Here is a 22,472-nt window from a genome sequence, read left to right as displayed (position 1 = left end):
CCTCCCTCCCACGCTTCCACATCACCCGTTAATTGCAAATGTACAATTCTAAGATCGACAGTAGCAAATCAACAATATCTCGAGTAATACAAAAGAATATAGCCTCCCCTTAACTTTGAGAAACGCTGTTTCTCTTTCACTGTGCCTGCCAATTTCCGGTCATTAATTGCCATGATTTATAGGGCTGATGTTTTTTTGGAGGTAGCTTCACATGTGGTTGGGACCTTGCCTTAGATCCAGCCCCCCTCTCACATTACAAACTATTTATATATCTTCCACGATTTTCCCCTTAAAGCAGCTCCCTGGGATAACGTGCGATTGGCTTCACTTGTCATCCGAGAATCAGGGTTAGCTGGTGTGCGTATGTGTGTTTATTCACAGAGCACTGGCTGTTAAAGAGCGATTGATCCAGACCGCTTTTAAAGACCCTTGCTTTTTTGGAAGCTGTTTACTTTGAAATCGAAGGTGCTTTGGATATAATTCCAGCCTCTTGGAATCTGAAACCCTGCTACCATGGATCATACAATATTTAGCTGCCTGCGTAGCTCACATGCCCCAGCCCAGAGCCTGCACCAATTCTCTCAGTCTCCACTAGCTCTTCATGGAAGATCAGACCATGTGGCTTTTCCAGACCTGTCTTCTTCTTGTATCATAACTGGATTTCCTAATGAAGAAAACATGTTTACAGCCCAGCGTCATCATCATCACCTACATCATCACCACCGAGGCCATCCACAGCAGCAACAGCAGCAGCAACAGCAAGCGGCTGCCCAGGCTACCTGGCACATCCCCCAGATTTCCTCGCCCCCTCCCCTGGCCAGGCACACACTCTGTATCCAGTCGGAATCAGGACCCCCAGAACTGGGCTCGAACCCTTCAAGCCTGGTGGACAGCAATCCGAGCTTGGCCCCCAACAACCCCAACGCGGGGTCCTGTGTTTCTGGAGATTACGGGAGGCCAGCAGTCACTCCTGTGGAGACAGAGAAAAGGAATTCCAAGAGGAAAAGTGACGGCTCAGGTAAGCGACTCGGGGTGGGGGCATAGAGTAAATTCGCAGCTACTAATGCACAGTGCAGAGGCATCAGCTATTCCTCTTTCAAAGGATATAAAGCGAATATTTTATTCCATTCTACAGGTCCAAATTGTACTTAAATTGTTTAAAATCAGTTTGCAGTTTACCGTCACTGGCGTAACATTGTTCAAACCTGGTCTAGTTCTGATTCATTCGGTTGCTCCCACCAGTTTACACTCGTCTCCAGAAGCACGCATTTGTATTTTTCCGCAGCCTTTAACTGATTCGGTTTGAGCTGGTCGGTTTTCTCCCCACCCCTAGAACACATTTGTTGAAAGAAAGCAGTGCTTTAATATGGTTCATAGACAAACCCAGCATTAAGCAGCCCCCAGGTCACACCTAGAGCGGTGTGAAGCTCATTTCAACCAGCCAGACTCTTCTAATCTGACCGACCCGCCGACCTAAATTGAGGGGCGAAAGTTTTTAATTTAAAGTTAAAGACTTGCGATCGTCGTTTCCAGTGATGTGTCGTTTTGTTGATTTCTAGAATATTTGAATTGTTGCTGAACAAGCAAACTAATAATTCAAAATTCAATATAATCACATTCCACATACTTAAATTTTAAATCCTAATGTGTTTCGGCTTGTTGCTTAACTCCAGGACAGAACCAACTAACACTTTAAATCTGAAAGAAATCATGGGAATTTATGTTCCTAAATAACAAAGTTAATTTCTCAAACAGCTTTGACTTTACATACAGATCCCAACGTTTTCCATCAATGACACTGAATTTGATAACCGTGGTGTTTGAGCACATTCTGGTTCCAGAAGCCTTAAAATATTTTTATGTGGGTTTTGCTATCTTTAACTTTTCTGAGTAGTAAAAACAATAGATTGTTCAAGAGCCCGGATGAATGTAATTGTTTAATTTAATGAACGATACCACTAAATAGGTGACCTCGTGGTAACCAAAACAAGCATCGATTAAATAATAGTACAACATTGCACTCGAGTCTGGTTTTGAGCAAAGACGGTCATTCTATCCTACTTGAAGCAAATATTTTTTATAAGTTCTATAACGCAAAGGCTTTCTATATTCTAGTAGAAAACTTATGCATTCTGTAACATCAAATGAAAACCCTGTTTTTTAAAAAAATAATTCTTTCGAATTAAATTTAAAGACACCGATAATAGGAGATTGCACATACGCTGCACAATGTTTCCACTTCATGAAAGCGATCATCTTTCTCCGAAGATTTATGCCAAAATTTACTTTGTAACAATAAATCTATCGTCGGTTAATGGGCTGCATTTCCTCTGATTCACACATTCATCACCAAACCTTACAAAAATAAAGCATAGGCAGGAAATATAAAAGTCCTTTCCAGTTTCACTACAAAGACGGGACGTTTAAACTGCAAAGGGCCAGACTCCATGTTACTGTTTTTACACCTGCTGCCAGCACCATTTCGGTCCTCGGATTATTTGTATTCATTTCGTGGTGTAAACAAAGATGCATGTCTTCAGCGAGTCACACAGAAAACTCTTCACCCTTGGAAATTGCTTCTAGTGACGGTAACCGCTTCACACCCTGGAGAACCCGTTCCAGGAGATCACTCAGCGATTGCCATACGCAGTAAATAAAATCAGATCTTCATGAACTGGAAAATTCAAATAATAGATTAATGTCGTGTGGAACAGACATATAATACAAAAGACAAGTCAGTTTTTAAGAAATCCAGATATGGGTTCCATGTGGAAATTTCTCAACTGAGATATTTCCTCCTCACTAGCTTTCTTTAACGTAAATAAATGTACTTTAAAAAATATAAGTATGGTAACTCTTTTTATACGATGTAATCTAATAATAACATTTAGTTAATATAACCCCTGTGATTACAAAACGCATAGCATTGAACTTAATATTATAAAAGATAATCTTAAATCTTATATATCATTTATCTTTCCAGCAAGTGCTGTTTTAAATGTATTAAAATTCAGTTTTGTAATCCTGATTTCTTTTCTTAGTTATTTGTAGTAATTTAGAAACAAAAATTTAGAAATTTACGAATCAATCAATTGATTAACGGTTACGTTAATGGAATGCAAAATAATCAAAGGAGTACTTTTTGGTTCCTTTATGATATAAATTTTTATATATGTGAGAGAGGGAGAGAAGGAGGGAGGTCCTTTAACAGTATATATACAATGTTTTGAAAACAAACATAAATTGCTTCAAAGGCGGATAATAGAAAAAGCTCTTTGGTTACAATTTGTGTTAACTAACTATATTTAATCTGCATTATAAGCATGCGTAAGGAATGATTTGTGTCTTTAAGGGAATATATTCACTCATCAATAGGGGGAGGCGGTGGCATAGTGGTATTGTCACTGGTCTGGTAATCCAGTGATTCACAGTAATGCTCTGGAGACCCAGGTTTAAATCCCACCATCACAGATGTCATAATTTAAATAAAGCATACAAATATCTGGAATTAAAAGCTTAATGATGACCATGAATCAATTGCTGAAAAAAACCCATCTGGTCTGCTAATGACAGAAAGAAATCTGCTGTCCTCACCTAGTCTGGCCTATATGTGACTCCAGATCCACAGCAATGTGGTTGACAAAATGCTCCCTGAACAAGGGATGAGTAGCTCCCACAAACAACTGAAAAAAACAATAATGCCACTAACTTAAATGCATTGACGTTGTTGAGAAAATATCAATTTCAGCTTCAGTCCCTCATGATTTGTGTATGTTTAATTCCCATAATGTGACTTTACTTACCAGATAAGGTTTATTTTAACCATATATTTTTAAGCATGTTGAAGTTGGAATTGCCATTAAGTATAAAAACAGCTCAAACAATGATTTGCAACCTCCTTAATCCTACAAATATGGCCTTTTCCCAAAAGAAATAGTATTTGATTATTAATTTATGGAATATTATTTTATTAATCCATGGATGGGTCAACCATTTTATGACAATAATTACAGTGAACTGAAGGGAGACCCCTGCTGTTAATATTTTGATATCCAAAAAAATTATGATTTTTGTGTTTGTTGAGAAGCTTGCTGAAAAAGGGAAATCGTCATCATTCACAATCAGGTACGTACATAATGCATACGCCTTGTGACAATACAAATATAAAGTGTTCTCATTAAATTTGTCATTAAATGTACACAAATAAAATGTATACAAATTGCATTACATACCTATAACTCCTATTAGAAATTTTACAGTATAATGCTCAGTAAATGTCTTCCAAAAGTGTAGCAGACCAATGATTGGTACACATTAAATTGAGATCCCACTGTCCTCTCACATGAATATAAAAGGTCCTCTGGCACTATTTTGGAGGAGGGCAGAAGAATTTTCCATGATGTCCTGAGCAATATTTCTCCCTTAAACAACATAATTAAAAAATAGATGATCTGATCATTAAAGGTTGGCTGATTGTTGCACACTACAATGCGCAAAGTGGCTGCTGTGTTTCCCAAATTGCAACAGTGAATATGATTCAAAATGATTCATTAGTTGTAAAGCACTTGAGATGTCCTAAGATTGTGAAAGGTACCATATAAATGCAAGTTATTTCTTACAATTAAACGTACACTTTATTTTAGCTGTTTAATGAATATCAGAAATCTGAACTGAAATTATTGTGATCCTGGTTATAGAGACACAAGAATGCAGCTACAAGGGAGAGATGAACAGCAAACCCAGAAAGGAAAGAACAGCCTTCACCAAAGAACAGATTCGGGAATTGGAAGCTGAATTTGCTCATCACAACTACCTGACCAGGCTGAGAAGATATGAGATAGCAGTAAATCTGGATCTCACTGAGAGACAGGTAGGATAAAATGAAATATATTGGCATAAAACGTGGATGCATAGCGCCTCTTTGTCAGTGCTATAGGAGCTGTTTATCCTTCAAAATGGTATCTACGATGTGCACACGAGATACCACTTTGGTGAGGGTGTCCGTGATTTGCACTGGAAGTACACAGAATAGGCAGATCGTGACATCAGTCAGTATGAAACAATAATTTGATACTAGCACTGCAATTTTGGAACTCAACACTACAACTACCCTCTCTTAACCTCATACAGCTGAACACATGTTCAGCAGCTGGAAGGATCCCCACACCAGTGCTATTTAAAGGTATCATCAAATACTCTCAGGTTAGTTGCTGATTGATTTCTTCTGGCTCTTGCTGAGATTGTGGGAGGGTTAGGTGGTTTTCAGAGTTGTTTAAAGTTGCTGAAGTAGACAGGGAGCAGTATGGCCTGTTCTGAAGGACTTTGTCCTGATTTCAAGCATTCCACACAGAGCACAAATTTGGGCACAGTGGGTTGCAACCCTATTGGCTTACTACATCACAGGGAGAATGAACAGAAGCAACACAGAGCAGGACAAGTTGCTGAAAGAGGTATGATGGTGGGAGACGGTTGGGGAAAGGGAGAGAAAAGGGCTCTCAGCAGGAGGCCATACCCTCCCATAGTGTTTAGGACCAATTTCCCTACCTGAAAATCAGCAAACAAAAGTGTATCTGATGTTTTTGATTCACTAAGGAGGTTATCACTGTAACCTGCCACTTGCTGCAGCCACAACTGAAGCCTCAGAGTAGGGTCAGCACTGCATTGTCAGTAGCTATGAAGGTAATCTTGGCCACGAGGTCTAATGCACCGGGTTGCTTCCATTCTGTTGTAAGTGTTAATAGCAACATTTCCCAGTTTGCCATCCACTGTTGCCTAACGGAGGTCACTAAGGCCCTGTATTCCAAGAGAGCTGAATACATTTCATTCTCTCTTGCCCAAAAAAAACAGGAGAAGCAAACATGCTGCTTCACTGGGATTGCAAGATTCTCCATGGCACATGGTGCCATGAAACGCACGCACATTGTTCTGCAGGCACCCCATGCCAATTCTGCAATGTACCGCAGCCAAAAGGGATTCCACTCCTTCAACATCCAGCTGGCATATGGCCATAGGCAGCAACTCATGCAGGCTTTCCCCGTACCCTGGCAGCAGTCATGGCTTCATTCTGCGGCAGTCCTCAGCACCAGCTGCATTTGAACTATCAGGACAAACCAAAGGGTGGCTACTGGGTGACAAGGGCCATCAGGCTCAAGCCTCTGGAAATAATACACACATGGGCAGCAGCCATATAATGAAAACCATGTTGCTACACAAAATGTGATCAAGTAGACCATTAGGGTGCTTAAGCAATACTTCTGCTGCCTGGACCACTCTGCATTCCTCAGCAGAGAACCTGCCCAGATTTATCCATGTCTGCTGTATGCTGCATAACCTCATCAAATGAGGGCACAGCTCTTTCCACCAGTTGTATGGTAACCAGCTGAGGAGGAGGAGCAGAAGAGTAGCAAGAGAAGATGGAGGATGAAGGGAGAAGGCAACCAACATGGTCTCTAAAACAAAAACAGAATGACCTGGAAAAACTCAGCAGGTCTGGCAGAATTGGCGGAGAAGAAAAGAGTTGACGTTTTGAGTCCTCATGACTCTTCCACAGAACTGCGTGAATATAAGGAGAGGGGTGAAATATAAGCTGGTTTAAGGTGGTGGGGAGGGGAGAAGTGGGCGGGGTGGAGTAGTGTGGTTGTAGGGACAAGCAAGCAGTGATCGGAGCAGATAATCAAAAGATATCACAGACAAAAGAACAAAAGAACACAGAGGTGTTGAAGGTGGTGATATTATCTAAACGAATGTGCTAATTAAGAATGGATGGTAGGGCACTCAAGGTACAGCTCTAGTGGGGGTGGGGTGGAAAGACAAGCAGGGCATAATAGATTTAAAAAATAATGGAAATAGGTGGGAAAAGAAAAATCTATATAAATTATTGGAAAAAAACAAAAGGAAGGGGGAAGAAACAGAAAGGGGGTGGGGATGGAGGAGGGAGTTCAAGATCTAAAGTTGTTGACCTCAATATTCAGTCCGGAAGGCTGTAAAGTGCCTAGTCGGAAGATGAGATGCTGTTCCTCCAGTTTGCGTTGGGCTTCACTGGAACAATGCAGCAGTCTCTTTCTGACCAGGCTGGCCAAGTGATTGACTGATCTGACTCTGGTATAGGTGCACAAAACCCAAATCACCATTCACCAAGAGTCTTATGCCTTACCTTCTCTCTGTTATTGACCATCTTGACCGTATTCCTAAAATAAAAACTACTCCAAAACAACATTCCAAACTAAATTTATTGGGCAAACACTGCCACATTTACCCTTGTACATCATCTTAGTGCCTGTCTTCTGCATACATTTGTCTGACCTAGTCTCCTTCGCAACGTTACTCCAGTGGATGCAGCATGGCTGGTGGAAGCTGCTAATTTTCAGTAGGGGATAGTGGCCTTGAAGAATGACTTCAAGCAATTCTGCACCTAGAAGGCTCAGTTTCAGAAAGTACCACCTTGGAAGGGTTGTCAGCAACCTGAGCTGAATGGCTGACAGGCAACAGCATAGGCACTGGCAGAGTGGCAGTGGTGGAAAGATGAATGCTGCCAACCCGAGGGAGGACAACAGGCTTGTGCCACTTCCCTGGGTGGGGAAGGGGGGTGCGCCTCAGAAACTCGAGCAATGATTATCATATTGCTGTGCCACACAGCAAAGCCCTTTAAATACTGGTATCTGTGGCTATGATGACAGAGGTCTGAATCTCTGTGGCAGCCAAGCTGAACTTGCATGACTTCAGCCTGAACTTTCACACTTAGATGTTGTGTGGCTTCTGTTTGTGCTGAGACATAAGTCATCAGCTGTCGCATCATGGTTGGATACGCAGAGTTGGCCACCATTTCCACCCTGGAGAGAACAGGCTCCAAACTGCGCAAAATCTTGTTTCAGACCCCGCTATGTTTCTTGACAGTGACCACAAGTTTTTTGGAAGGCCCACCAATACATCAAGCATTTCATTGTCTATACTCCTCAGCCTTTTTCAGTAGGTCATTCCAACAAAGTGCCCATCTGAGTCCTCTGCAGCAGAACTCTTATGAGACCTCATCCTCCAATGAGCTGGCACATTTGTTTGCCTCAGCTCCTGTTGTGGCTACAGTCCACTTGTGTCAGAGTATTGCCACATGCCAATCCTGCTTCTAAGTTATCTTATAAGTTACCTGCAGTACCAATAGTTGGAATTTTACCAGCCTTTTAGAGATGGGCTGGCGGGTGGGAGGGGTCTTAAAATGGCATAGGGAGGGAAATCCAATGCGCTCCCACCACTAGGGAATATTCCCACTGGTGGGAATGACAGCAGCTTGGCCACATGCCTCCCGATGGCGGGTGGCCAATTAAAGCGATTAATTGACTATTGACGGCCATGTTACTAGGCCGCCAAGATTTTATGAGCACCTAACCTGTCATAATTTTGAACCTTGTGATCAGGCATACAGCTACTCAACAGCACATTTAGCACGGGCTGCATGCTACAATCATGTAGATGAGCAGGCAGCAGAACATTTACATTTTGCCTGCATCAAAAACAGCAGGAACAGGTTAATTGCCCATCCATTTTTGGGTCTTCTTCAGGTTCATGGTCGATGATTTTAAATCCTTCTCCAGGTACCATGCTCTAAGAGGGCACTGGCAACCATGGGCTTCCATTGGATTGGCCTATGCCTATGCTTGGCAAAGGATGGCAATGGTCTGCTGTTGCCTTCTGCAGCTTGGTTGACCACATGCCTTCAGGGGATAATCAGCCTGTTTGGCCTCTTTGTGAATGCACCTTCCATGGTCATCAAGTCCTGGACTTAAACCCAGAGCTTCTGGCCCAGAAGTAGGGACGCTACCACTGCACCACAAAATCTCTGATTTTAAATATGTTTGAAAATGAGAAAACAGTCACCTGGGACTTCAACTGAGATAGGTAGAGCAATGCGGACGTATAAATGGCCGATAGGTGTAGCAATCAATTAACCTTTACTGAAAAGATATGATCAGAGTTTAAGTGTGATACAACTGTTAACTTAGGTCTTGGTTATCACTACTCACCTATATAAGATTAGATATTACATTGAAAATGAATAAGGCATGGTGGCACAATGGTTAGTGCTGCTGTCTCACAGCTCCAGGGACCTGGGTTCAACCCTGACCTTAGTTGTCTGTCTATGCGGAGTTTGTATGTTCTTCCTGTGTTGGTGTGGGTTTCTGCTGGGTGCTCCAATTTCCTCCCACCATCCAATGGTAAAATTGTCCCTTAGCATGTGACTGTGTGCTCTCTGATGGACTGGCATCCCATCCTGGGAGTACCCTGCCCATTGCCTGTCAGGATAGGCTCTGACTCCCTGTGACCCTGAATTGAATAAAGCAGTTGTGGAAGAGTGAATGAATAAGGCATGTCATTTTAAGGCTAATGAGCACTGAGTAGCTTCTGTCCCATGCATGTAACTAGAGATAGAGGGTGACACTAGGTCGGATTACATGTGCATTTGTCCAAATGTTGATCCCTTTACTGTTGCTTTTCTTTTCCCATTTCTCAAATATCTTTACATAATTTCCTCCTTCGAAAACATGTGGCCCTTTTTTTGCTTCTGTTTATCTTCTTGTTACTTAAAGCTTTCATGTATTCCATTGATTTGGTTAATTTAATTCTTCTCATTTTTATAGGCCTGTATGAATAAACAATATGAAATGTAATTAATTATCCATTCAGTGTGTGATAAGAGATGAATTGGAAATCTTTAAATGGATATTAATTTTTGCATGAACTTGTTAGACAATCTTTCTCCCCACTCAAAAGTACACAATGCAATGCTCTTGTTGGTGTTGGGATGATGTTATCTTTAAGAACATAAGAAATAGGAATAGTAACAGGTAATCCAGCCCCTTGAGCCCACTCTGATATTCATTAAGATCATGACTGAACTTCTACATCAATTCCACTTTCCTACCTTATTCCCAAAACTCATGATTCCCTTAATGCCCAAAAATCTATCAGTCTCAGATTTGAATATACTCCAACCCACTTGTGATAAAGGAAATTTGCCTTCCTAATTGCTTATTGTACTTATAAGCTAACTTTCTGTGATTCATGTATAAAGACATCCAAATCCTTCTTCATGCCAACATTTTCTAGCCTCTCACCTTTTTTTAAATTCTGCTTTTCCATTCTTCCAACCAAATTGATAATTTCACACTTTCCCACATTATATTTAATCTGCCACCTTCATGCTCAATCAGTTACAGGTTTATATTCCTTTACAACCTCTTTGCATCCTCCTCATAGCTCACTTTACCACCTAACTTTGTATCATTAGCGAACTTGGATTTGTTACTTGGTCCTCTCAACTTAGTCATTGATATGGATTTTTAGAGTTGAGGCCCAAACCTTGATCATTCCATCACTCCATTAGTTATACCCTGCCATCGTAAAATTGACCCATTTTTTCCCAACTCATTCTTATTCCCCAATCCCATGAGCCCTAACCTTGTGCAAAAAACTATTGTTTGCCACTATCAATTGTTTTCTGTAATCCAAATATACTGTATCCACTGGTCTCTCCCTGAGTTACAACCTCAAAAAACTCTAATTGGTACATTAAACACAATTTCCCTTTCATAAATTTGCGCTTAATCATATTATGATTTTCCAAATGCCCTAATATCACGTTACTAATAATAGGTTTATTTCTCCCACTGCTAATGTTAGGCTAACTGGCCTTGGCCCCCCAGTTTTTCTCTCCCTCCTTTCTCATATAGCAGGTTATGTTTGTTATTTTTCCAATCCACGGGGACCGTTCCAGAATCTGGAGAGTTTTGGAAGATCAAAGCCAGTGCACCCACTATCTCTATATGTGAATGTACAAATTTGGAGCAGGAATAGGCCATTCCGCCCTTTGGGCCTGCTCCACCATTTGATAAGACCCTGGCTGATCTGACTGTGGCCTCAACTCCGCTTTCTTGTCTATCCTTTATACCCTTTGGCTCTCTTGTTAGTCAAGAATTTATCGAACCTTGGCTTTAAAAACATTAACTTATTAAGACTAGCTCTGCAGTTATCTTTTTAAAAACCCTAGCATTTAGGCCATCAGCGAGCAGGGATTTGTTGGCTTTTAGTTCTATGAATTTCTCTAGTAATTTTTCTTTACTAATATCAATTATTTCAAGTTTCTCACTATCACTAAGGGCTGGATTATATGCTGAAAATGCAGTTGAAGCCCAAGATCAACTATGATTGTATTGAATGGCAGAGCAGGCTTGATGGGCTTTATGGTCTACTTCTACTGCTATTTCTTATGTTCCTATGTTCTAAGGACAGGCTATCTGCACCCCAGCATAAATGTTAGGAGTGAGTCCTGCTCCAGTTGGCCCGCTTGCCCTACTTTAATTTTTTGGCCAATGGGTCTTTAATTATTAAGAGACCAATTGGAGGCAAGAAGCTCTGCAGTAGCAGTCATATCGGAAGTGGTGGCCACTGTTGGTACTGCACCTAGGCCAAAGAGGAGACATTCAGCAGTGGACCATGACCTCCAGCTAAGCCCGGATCTCGCCAGGGCCCAGCTGGCAGACCACAGTGAAGGGGGTGAGAAGGGTGGGGGGCATGTTGGACAGGGCAGTGTGTGAGGGTAGATGCAGGAAGGAGAAAAATGTGGAGGTGCTTCCTACTGGCATCAAGGACCTGCAAAGGAGGCACAGCCCCCTTTCACTGACCAGCAGCCTGCAGGATCAAACCTGCCAGGATGCACATTGGGTGCAGGCCTCTCCCACTGTCCATTAAATAGGCATTAATTGCCCACATAAGGACCTCAATTGGGCCAAAGGCGAGCAGCCCACCTGACAACTTCCCCGCTGCTCATAAAATTGCAAATTTATAAGTGGTGGGGGTGGGAGGTGGGTGGGCTTGTGGCAGGCATGCTGCCGATGATACAGCACCTATTTTATGGGTCCACCTGCCTACTTTCCACTGCGGGTGGCCCATAAATCCAGCCCTAGATCTTTGGTTATCTTTCCGATAAGTCCTTTATAACTTCCACTGTGAAGGGTTAAAATATTTGTTATCAGAACACAATACTTTAGTATTATCTAACATGATAAGTTTATAGCTTGTGATTTTTCCAGCTTTCCTTAAGCGAAACAACTGATACACCTTTTAAAAATTTAGTTAACTGTTTGTACCTGTTAAGATTGTATTCACTTTGGGCTATGATAAAAGTAGCCTGGCTGAGATTTCTCCCAGACTTCATAATGAAGGAAAAAGCACCAATTACAATGTTTGTATTGATGCATGACAGAACCAATTGTTGAATTCCAGTTTAAAATTAAAGGAGATTTACAACACATTTATACCATTCTCATACGAACATCCCAATTTGTAGCCACACACAAGACTTTGAGCAGGAGGTGAACATTATTTACCATGAAATTTGATCTTAGAAATTAACTCCCCACTGTTTATACTTGCCTTGTTTCTTTGATTGTGCTCTAAGTTCTTAATGAATGCAGTGCATGTGTATAGAGTATAACAGTGCAATGCTGAGAAGCAATAAAAAACTCTGAAAAAGGCAAAAAGAATGGCTTGGAGCTTTATTTCAATGTGTTATCATTACCAATTAGTAAATAAAGAAGTAAACATAGAATGTTTGGTGGGAGTTATGATATATGAATATGCATCACTGAATGACACAAATGCTATAACTCAGAGTCTTGTAGGCATAGATGAATGTTGATTGTTGTCTCTTAATGGCTTGTAAAATAAAAGGTACCATCTCTTGACTTTTAGTTGTTTTAAGAATAAATTTCTTAGATCTTTGGCTATTTTACTGCAGTGAAGACAGTGAAAGGCTAGCGATCATAGCAATGTAACTGCTTAAAATTCATAACAAAAAGTTAGAATGAATTAAAATGTTCATCTACTACGCACTGAAAAGTATTGTAAAAGCATCAAATGGATTTTAGATCTTTGTTCAGGTAATGGTAAGATATGTTTAAAAAAAATAAATAGCAGACACATCAGGAAAGGGTAACTTTAAAAAAAAATGGTGAAACACTGATTTTTTTTTACAGTTTTTAAAAAAAAATTGGAGGCAACTCAGGGGAGCCATTAGCTCCAGAGCAGATACCACCTGTATAAACTAAATATGCTTTACACAAAATAGTAGCTTCCACTGCCATTTTGGTCAAAATATTTATTATCTGTTTCATGATCATAAGAATCACAAGGAATCACAGATGCACTTCCAAAATATTTTAAGCTAAAGGCACAAATTTAAAATGTCCATGAACATGCATCTTTATACAAATACACATATTTGACGAAGCCACGCTATGTTATTAAATGTAACACTCAATACAATTTAATCTATTTTTGTAATTGGTAAATAGTTTGAAAATAAATACCCATTTTTATTTATTATTTAACCTTAGTGAATTAAATTCAATAGTTTCAAGAAGCTAGGATTTTTAGGGCCTGATCTTTCAAGGAGCGGCAACCATTGTCGGATTGCTGCTTGGCTTGAAAAATTCCCTTGACTCAATGCTACTCCATGGGCAGGATTTTTGGGTTGTTGGGCATTGTGATGGGTGGGCCTGGGAACAGCCAGAAGTCAGGGAGCTGCCTCAGGGAGCTGAACAATTTTAAAATCAAAATTAACCAAAATCTGAAAAAAACGCCCTGACATGGGACTCACTCACAGGAACACAAACAGAATAAAAATTCTGCCCAAAAGTTTATATTTAGTTTTATTTAATTGTGGAAACATCGTCTTGCCCATGGATGAGCTTTCCTAAAAAATCAAAAGGCCGCCTGGCCGATTCACCCGCCAGCCAACTTTAAGGTTGGTCGGACATTGAAAAGTAACTTTTAATTAGCCGATTAATGGCCTTAATAGTCCTCTTAATTGTCGCCAGGCGTGCTGCAGACTGTCGCAAATGCGCGATGACATCGGGATGCTCACCTGACGACATCGTGTGCTATTTTACACCCAATCAGGTCAGATGCATGGCCACCCGTGGGACATAAAATCCTGCCCCATGTTTCTTCCAAGCCCCCCCGGGCCCAAATTTTCCAGAAATGTGCAATGCAGCATCATTCGGGGAATGCTGTCGAAGTGAAGTAGATCTGGGGGTAAGACAGGGCACTCTTCCTTTTTGCAGCGCTAGCTGCAATATGATAAGTTTAAACGTCCAGCCTTTGAACTGACGAGTGAATGAGTGAGTGAATGGGTTTGTGGGTACACTAGATAGGTGGGTGAGTGGGTTGGTGGGTACAGTGGGTAGATGGGTAGGGTGGGTAGGTGGGTGAGTGGGTAGATAGGTGAGGTAAGTAGGTAAGTGGATATGTGGATAGGTGGGTAAAGGGGTAGGTGGCTTGTGGGGTACATCAGTAAGTGGAAAGATTGGTAAGTGGGTATGTTCGTGAGGTGGGTAACTAGGTGAGGTGGGTGGGTGGCAGGTGGGTGGGGGTAGGTATGTAGGAGGTAGGTAGGTAGGTGTTAGGTGGTTAATGGGTATTTAGGTGAGGTGGGTGAGTGGGTGGGTGGGTCGGGGCTAGTTAGTTCAGGTCCGGAGGGGTAATCATGTTGGGGGCTAGTCAGGTCTGTTTGGTGGTGTAGTTGGGAGATGGGGGCTAGTTAGGTCTGGTGGGGAGGGGTTGTTGGAGCAGGAGGCAGTAGTCAGATGGCCAGCATGAGTGACTGGGGGTCAGCTCTGGAGTTATCCCGGAATTAGGCTAGGCTTTATTCTAACATTGCCTTTAGTAACTGTCCAGCTAAGTACATTGAAACTGTCAGAAGTCTCTGATTCTAACTCAGAGTTGGAGACATTCACTGAAGATCTCAGGGAGCAGGGGAATTGTCCATTGGAAATTCAAACTCCCCAGGCAATTCCCACATAGAGCAATCTTACATTATTGAGTTGAGTATATAGAGTGTGGCAAAAAGTTTAAATTTTATTAAGGCACACAAATTAAAAATAAAAGTAATGGCGATAATGTAAGTTTTTTTATTCACTCATGGAATGTGACATCACATTACCCATCATTAAGTGCCCTTGAGAAGATGATATTGAGCCTCCTTCTTGAACTGCTGCAGTTTGTGCTGTGTAGGTTCACTGACAGTGATGTTGGGGTGTGAAGCAGAGGAGTTCCAGAATTTTGGCCCAGTGATGACGAAGGAACAATGACATCTTTCCAAATCAAGGTAGTGTGTGACTTGGAGAGAATGCGCAGTTGTCCCCATGCACCTGTTGCCTTTGCTCTTCATGTCGGTAATAGTTGCAGGTTTGGAAGGTTCTGTTGAAGGAACTTTGAGGAGTTGCTGAAGTGCACTTTATAGATGGTACACAATGCAGTCATGTATGCTGGTAGAGGGAGTGGACACTTAAGGTGGTGGTTGGAGGGTGTAGTGTAGTGCTTGTACTATATGCCTCATAGTGTGCCAAGATCACTCAAATACCTCCCTTAGTTTCACAAATAAATCTTCAAATCAGTTCTCCAACAATGTTGTACAATTTGCAGCTCTTAAAAGCATGATACTGTGCTGCAAAAAATATCCATTGGCCAACCAAAGCTACCTCTAAATTTTCTTCTTGTGCATGGCCTGTCTTTTATAAATACAAGGTAACATTATTTTTTTTATGCAGCTGTGTAAGCGCAGTATCTTAAAAGGGACAGCTTGTGAGTGATCCATGCAGTACCTTTATGATTGCTGTATTTGTACAGTTTAGAGGGAACACTGTCCAACCCTTATTTTGCACTTCCGCAGATTATTACAAAATTATCACAACAAACGTGTGTCAAAAAACAAAACAAATTTACAAAACTTGGAAAAAGATATGCAAAAATATTTGGAATTTTGGATGAAGCCGCATTTGTTGCATGACTGAGGCAGGCCTGCTTAACTCTGTCTTGTTGTCATAATGATACAAAGGCACCAATCACTCATAAGGGATTGGGTAAACACATAGTGGGTTCATTTATTTAGACTAGGCACATGGGAACATCAGACATCAGCAGCAAGGCTGTGTGTGTTTGCCCTGCTCAAATACAAAAGTGAAACTAAGGCTGGATCATGTAACACACTTCCTTTCTAGTGATGTCATACTGCTATCCCTTGGAGACATATTACAATAAACTCAACTTATAGCTCACCTCTCAAGAACTATGAAACTGGTCTCCCTTATGGTAATAATTTCACCAACTAACATATAATACAAGTTGTTCCCTTGGATACGTTATTAATCTGGTTGGGTTTCATTTCATATTTTTGTTAGTATTTTTCATTTGGCACTGGCTATTGCTGCCAACATGACAGAAGCAAGCTAAAAGAAGGATAGCTTCAAGGTTAATCCCCAATTTTTTGCAGGAAAGCTTCTGACAACATTACCCTCCCGAACAAAACTGGGTTGGGTCCGATGAAAACAGTTTCAATGGCAATGCCATCTGGAATTTTAACTAAGTAGCTATGGGTGGAGTATTTTACAAGGGTTACAGGCGTCCTGTAGTATTTTGATTAGGAACAAGACTGTGGTCAAAACAATGTTTTTCCAACTCTATGACTTCACTTACCTCAGTGTCAAACATTGAACCATAGCACAACTAATTGCACAAAATCTTTGAATAATAATTGAAGATATCAAAGTATTAAATAAAAGTTTACCTTTAGTCATTTTTATGAAGTCAGATTATAGGTCCTATATCTTCACATCTTGGTGACAAATAAATATAAATAAACCAAACAGAGAAAAGAAGTCAGTTTTGTAAAGTGTTGAAGCCTGGTGAGCAAAAAATGTCACATAAACATTGCCCCGAGAGCCTGAAGATTTTAAGAATTGTTGTTCAAAGTTTTTCAGAGGTTATTCAACTTCAACCTCAGATTCATTCATCATTGCCATAAAAATATACTCAATTAATATGAGTGTTAACAAAACAATAAATTGCATTTTAAAATAAATGTTAAATGCACTCTTTTAAATTATTACTGACATTTCCCAAAACCTCAGCATTAATTCCTGCCTTTCTAAGCACTGTAGTTAATTGAAATCTCAATGTCCCATTTAATTCTTTTACAACATTCTTAATTTAAAATCTTATATATTAGGTCTTTCCAAGTGAGAATTGCAAAACCGCAAACTTTCTCACATATTTCTCCACAGAATCCAATCTGTAGGCTAGAACAGAAAGCCTACAGTTTGGCTTGTGTCCAGAAGCTGTGTGAGCTTGAGCAGCTTGCGCTGAAGAGCAATGCTGCATTTTTAAAATCAAAATGTTGAACAGAGAAATTAAGTTTGATTGAAGAAGACTAGTATTAAAAGAAATCATTTAAATAATTACTGACGTTCTGAAAAAAACATACAAATCTATTAGGTCTTGTTCTTAGCAAATTTGTCTGATTTGTTAGGAAAATCCAGTTTGCTTTCTAGAGAAGCATTATAAATAAATACTAAATCCCAGTAAAGTATTCTGATTAATGTTGTAAGTGTGACAGTTATCATATGCCTATATTTAAGTACAATGATGAAATATTGAGCTATGCATTCTGAGAATCTTGCATTCTGTTTGGCTGGATGCTGTGCTCTTTACCTGACTGCTTATATCTTCACATGTACTATTTATCCAACAGAGCTGCGTCACAATGCTGGATCACCAGAGCAGAGATGGACAGACAATCCATGTTTTTATCTTTTCTATATTTTACCCCCTGAACCCCCCCTCCTTCACACCACTCCTTCCACACACACACACATGCACAATGAAGAAATCCTGTACAGGATCAACAGAACACACCATTCCACATGTCTGATACCGCGGTTAAGCATGATAGGCAAAAATGTGAATGTATATTAAAAAATGTAAAGATGTAGTTAAGTAGCAGGAAAACACCTTTGTCTAAATGATTCTAAATTGTCCAGATTATCTTTAGTTACTCCTTAGAATACATGAGGCCCACAAAAAAAGGTATTTAAGGTAATCTCAAATTAAACAAATACAGGAACATATAACTAGATGTACACATGCAGCTACTACAGATTGTATGTGTGCACTTAATTCTTTTCACAGACTATTTAAAAAATATATTAATAACCTCATCTAACAATGTCAATAACCAAACAATGCCCTAGGATAGTATGTTGAATCTAAGCCTCCCAGTAACTGGTGCTGAAATATAGGATCATTGGTAAAAGAATTGTTGCTTCCAGTGAGGGAGAGAATTGGAATGAGCTTAGATGTTTACTTATTCAGTGTTGGAAAATTTAAAAAAAGTTCAGGACTGCTCTGAGAATTTTGTTGTTATTCTGTACCAGTGAGCCACATACCTCTTAAAGCAGAACGGATATATTTGAAACAGAGCAGGTAAACAGTGTTTTAAAAATAAAACCACAGGTTTAGTGTCAAGCAATAGTGGCGAATTGAAGATAAAAGCAATGATCACAACCATACTTAGGTTAGTCATTGCTGCACTTCATTAAAAGTGATTGCTTGAGACAGGCATAACTAGGTACTTCAGTAAAATCAAACATCGTTAACCATTCAGAATACAGATGTTGAACAACATAAGGTGTTTCTATAATGTTGTTAGTTTAATATTACACTGAATGTAGCTGTAAGAAATAATTTCAAACAACAAAGAAAACCGATTTGATGTTCAAATCCTACCTGCACAACATTTGAATAATAGTTTAAATATAAAATTGATTTTAATATTCATTTTCCCTAGTTACTAAGACTCGCATTTTGGAATTCAAATACCAGAAGCTGCAGTTTCAAGTTATTTATCTGGAATAACCGCATTACCGTAACCTATGTTTTTCTTTTGAAAGTCTTCATTTGTAAAGCTGCTGAAAAGTAATCCTGCTGCTGGAAATATGCTGAGTATAAATATTCCAGTGCTCTTTCAGTTAGAATCCTTAGTGGGATCACATTTATGGCTGACAGTTCCTTGAATAATTGTAATTATTTATGCTGTTTGTTTTGGAGAACATAACTTTAATGTCTTATACTTACTTCTAGATCTGAACCACACATTTCTAATCAAGGTTTTTATATTGATTATTTGATTTTGAATTCTTGAACAGTGATTCATGTTTTTCCACTTTTTGAGTTACAACAACATTTGCTGCATGATTTCATTTTACCTAAGGGCCAAATAGCGCTGGGAAATAGGGGGAAATCTTTAACAAATGACTTTTTTTTACTTAAATCAAACCTATTGGTTGAGATAATCACATTTGAACAACCTCTTAATCGTGGGTCTGTTAGTCTCATTTTGCTCAGTGAACTAAAGGAATGGACACACTGGGCTGATGCCAACCTAGGAAAATGCTTTTGGATGATATCTGCTTCCCTGAACTGGTGCCTATTGTGAATTTGATCTGTTTTCAACCTGATTGTAAATTTGTGTTTTTTCTGTCCTTCATTTATGCTGAGTTGCTTGCTGTCTAGTTGGAAGCCTTCATTCACACAGGCAGAGAGAAAATAAAAGGGAGATGGCTCATGATCAGATTCAAAGGTGACTGAACTTACTAACACCAATAATAGAAACCCAAGAGACTTCAAGGAAATCTTCTTTGCTATATCACCATAGTGTGTCTCACCAGAAGAAGTCCTTAAAGAATAACCATGCTATCAAAGGTTTAGGCTACAGCTGTAGGGTGGAATTGTCCCAGAATTGCACTAAGTGTGGTAGCGGGTGGGAAAAAGAGAATTCCTCCTGTTGGCCGCAATGATGGCTTCTCACGCCGCATCGTCCCAATCCCGCCTCATTAATTATGCATTCCTGGGAAACATGCCGTTTCGATGGCGGGTGGGCTCTCATTCGACTGCCACACCATCACCTCACCGCTTCCTCACACCGGGCACCATATTTAAAGTGCAGCCTTGTGTGCATCTCTCAGCACTTCCAGCTCAGGACTGCTACATGGAAGACAAGGCCCTGAAAGGCAAGAACACTGCAGCCACCACCCCCCACTGCCTCCCCCCCCCCCCCCCCCCCCCCCCCCCCGACAACCACAGTTTAGCGACACATCCTTCAAGCACCTTTTGGATGCTGTGGAGGCCCGCCGTGACATCCTCTACCCTTCATTCTGGCCGTAGGAGGGGAAGCAACATCACCAATCCGGCTTGGGAGGCAGTGGCAGGGGTGGTCAATGCCAATGCCTTGCAAAAGAGGACAACCACCTAGTGCCGCAAGAGGATGAATGATCTCCTCTGTTCTGACAGGGTAATTCACTCTTCTCATCATTCTCAGCTCACACATTCACAAATCCATCACACATCCACAGGGATCTCACTCATTGCCAGTTCAAAGGGCATCACCATTCACTCTCTCACACACACCATCATTGTCCTCATCCCATCCATGGGATAACTCACCACCCACACATGCCAGGCATACTTATCATCTGGCCTCACCAGGCGTCCTGCTTACATTCTCCCCATCTATATTCATGCAGGACAAGCTGGCACACAACAAGAGGGAGAGGTCACGGACTGGTGGAGGAATGTCTGAAATCAAGGCCCTCATGAAAATAGAGCCATCCAGCTAGCCAGCGAGGATCTGGACTGTTCCTGTGCTGATGGTGAGGTTGGTGGTGCTGTATCAAGTGAGGCTCCAGCAGTGCAACATCCATCAGACAGTGCAACATCCATCAGACAACCATGCTGTGAGTGATGTGTCCTGTTTCACAGGCCACTGCCATGCACTAATTATTTCTCCTTGCTTTCGCAGCCACATCTGGGAAACAGCTGAGGGCGTCCATGACCCAGGCCTCCAATCAGCTGCCAAAGACACATCGGAATAAGAATCTGAAGGCACCCTCATTGAAGACCCGTCTTAGCGCTCACCCACACCCTCTACCAGCACAGAGAGACACAGCTCGGTGGGACCTAGTTCTAGAGTACCCTCGGGGTCATAACCTGTCGAGCATATCACACTATCTGATCCACAGCAGGCGGTGGCAAGGACTTCCCGGGTTTCCTGCATTCAGAGGGCTGCTGGAGGTCAGAAATCTGCTGAGTCCGAGTCAGATGACGAGCCTCTGGACTCGGTCATACCTCAGTTTCTGAAGCTACAAAGGCAAGTTCGGGAACATCAGGAAGGGATGTCCACTGCGCTCCTCACATTGCAAGACAGGATGGAGGAGTCCATTCACCTTAAGCCTGAGGTGATAGCGCTGGCATGCCAATGCATTAAGGTCAACACTGGTAGGATGGTGGCTGCCATGGAGACCTTAGTCCAGGACATCGTTCCTGTACTGCTCTGTGGGCTGAACTCCATCACTGATGCCATAGTTGGCCTCCAACAGTGTCAACAGGAGAGGGGTGCAGGGCAGCTCAATCTCATTCCAGTTTCCCTTTCTCCTCAAAGAGTCAGCCAGGGGCCCTTAAGCACCCATAGGGGATCAGCAGTGCACACCCCAGGGCCATCCACCCAGGTGACACCAGGAGTGTCCGGCCCATCCGAATCCCCTCTTCCTGTGACCCCAGCAGCTCCAGCTCTGCAGGCCGAGGAGGGTGCCACTGCCACACAGCAGGTCACAGAAAGTAGGCCAGGGGTTCCAGTTGTCAGCCCTCCAGAGGATGCCCATCAAGGTCATCACAGACAGGGCGTAGCAGTCAGCAGGCTGCCTCCACCTCCACTGTGGATGTCTGGGGAGCACCAAGATGTAGTGGCAGGGTTAGGAACGTTAAGAAGATGTATTTGCACAATCTGGGCATGGGTGTTAATCATTTGTACATAATGTTCACTATTGTGATTAAACTCCAAAGAATGCCTCCCTGCCTATGGATCCTTGATCTGACGAGCAGTGTTTGTGTCACTCAGATGTGAAATCTTGGTTCCTGCACAGGATAAAGGCAGGTGTCTCAGTCCAGGGCCACTTCCCTGTGCTTTGTGCAGCCTTCAGACCAAAGTGATGGTCCGGTCTCAAACTCACGGGACATATTACTGATGCCTGAACCGTGAAGGTGCTTGTCATTGCTGCCAGAATGTCATGGGACGTGTCACAGAGTTCTGTCATTCTCTCTGTGTGCTCTCAGCACCTTTAAGGTGGGACCGACCCCCATCTCTTCAGCGTCTGTGACCACTGATGCTGTGCTCCTGAAGGGGCCAGGTGCTGAAGGAGGACAAAGGATCAGATGATTTTAAAGTTTCATGGTTGCATCTCCATGATATGATCCTGATCCCAGAGCACAAGCGTGCTGCCCTCGATCAGACAGGAGTCAGATATTCTCAGAGGCTATGTGAAAATCTATGGAGTGACCTCACTGCATGTCATCATCATCCTCTTGGAATCAAGTGGCTATTTGGGTATCCGCTGCATCTCCATGACAGGAGCATTATCAGAAAGGGTATGTGCATTGCCCTAACCCAGACTGGAGCCAAACGTTTACAGATGCAATGTGAGAACCAATGGGGGTCTTCTCACTGCATTTCACCATCATCCTCCACAAACCTAGCAGCTATGAGGGCCTCCTGAGCACGCCTGCTTCATCTGGCTAGTACGAGGGCCTCATCA

The 22,472-nt window shown here is 41.6% G+C and overlaps 1 protein-coding gene across 1 annotated transcript in view; it reads left to right on the top strand.

The window, feature by feature from the left end:
• Positions 1-251: 251 nt before the first annotated feature.
• Positions 252-22,472, top strand: part of meox2a (mesenchyme homeobox 2a) — a 63,960-nt gene continuing 41,739 nt past the window's right edge. The window contains exons 1-2 of the mRNA XM_041185174.1: positions 252-1,018; positions 4,698-4,870. Coding sequence (XP_041041108.1) covers positions 514-1,018; positions 4,698-4,870 — 678 coding nt within the window. The 5' untranslated portion in view covers positions 252-513. The remainder of the gene's footprint in view (positions 1,019-4,697; positions 4,871-22,472) is intronic.

Source organism: Carcharodon carcharias, chromosome 3 (assembly GCF_017639515.1).
Source record: "Carcharodon carcharias isolate sCarCar2 chromosome 3, sCarCar2.pri, whole genome shotgun sequence".
In the NCBI taxonomy this organism is placed as follows: Eukaryota; Metazoa; Chordata; class Chondrichthyes; order Lamniformes; family Lamnidae; genus Carcharodon; species Carcharodon carcharias.
The sequence above is the reverse complement of the archived record's forward strand: the minus strand, read 5'-3'. Positions and strand labels throughout refer to the sequence as shown.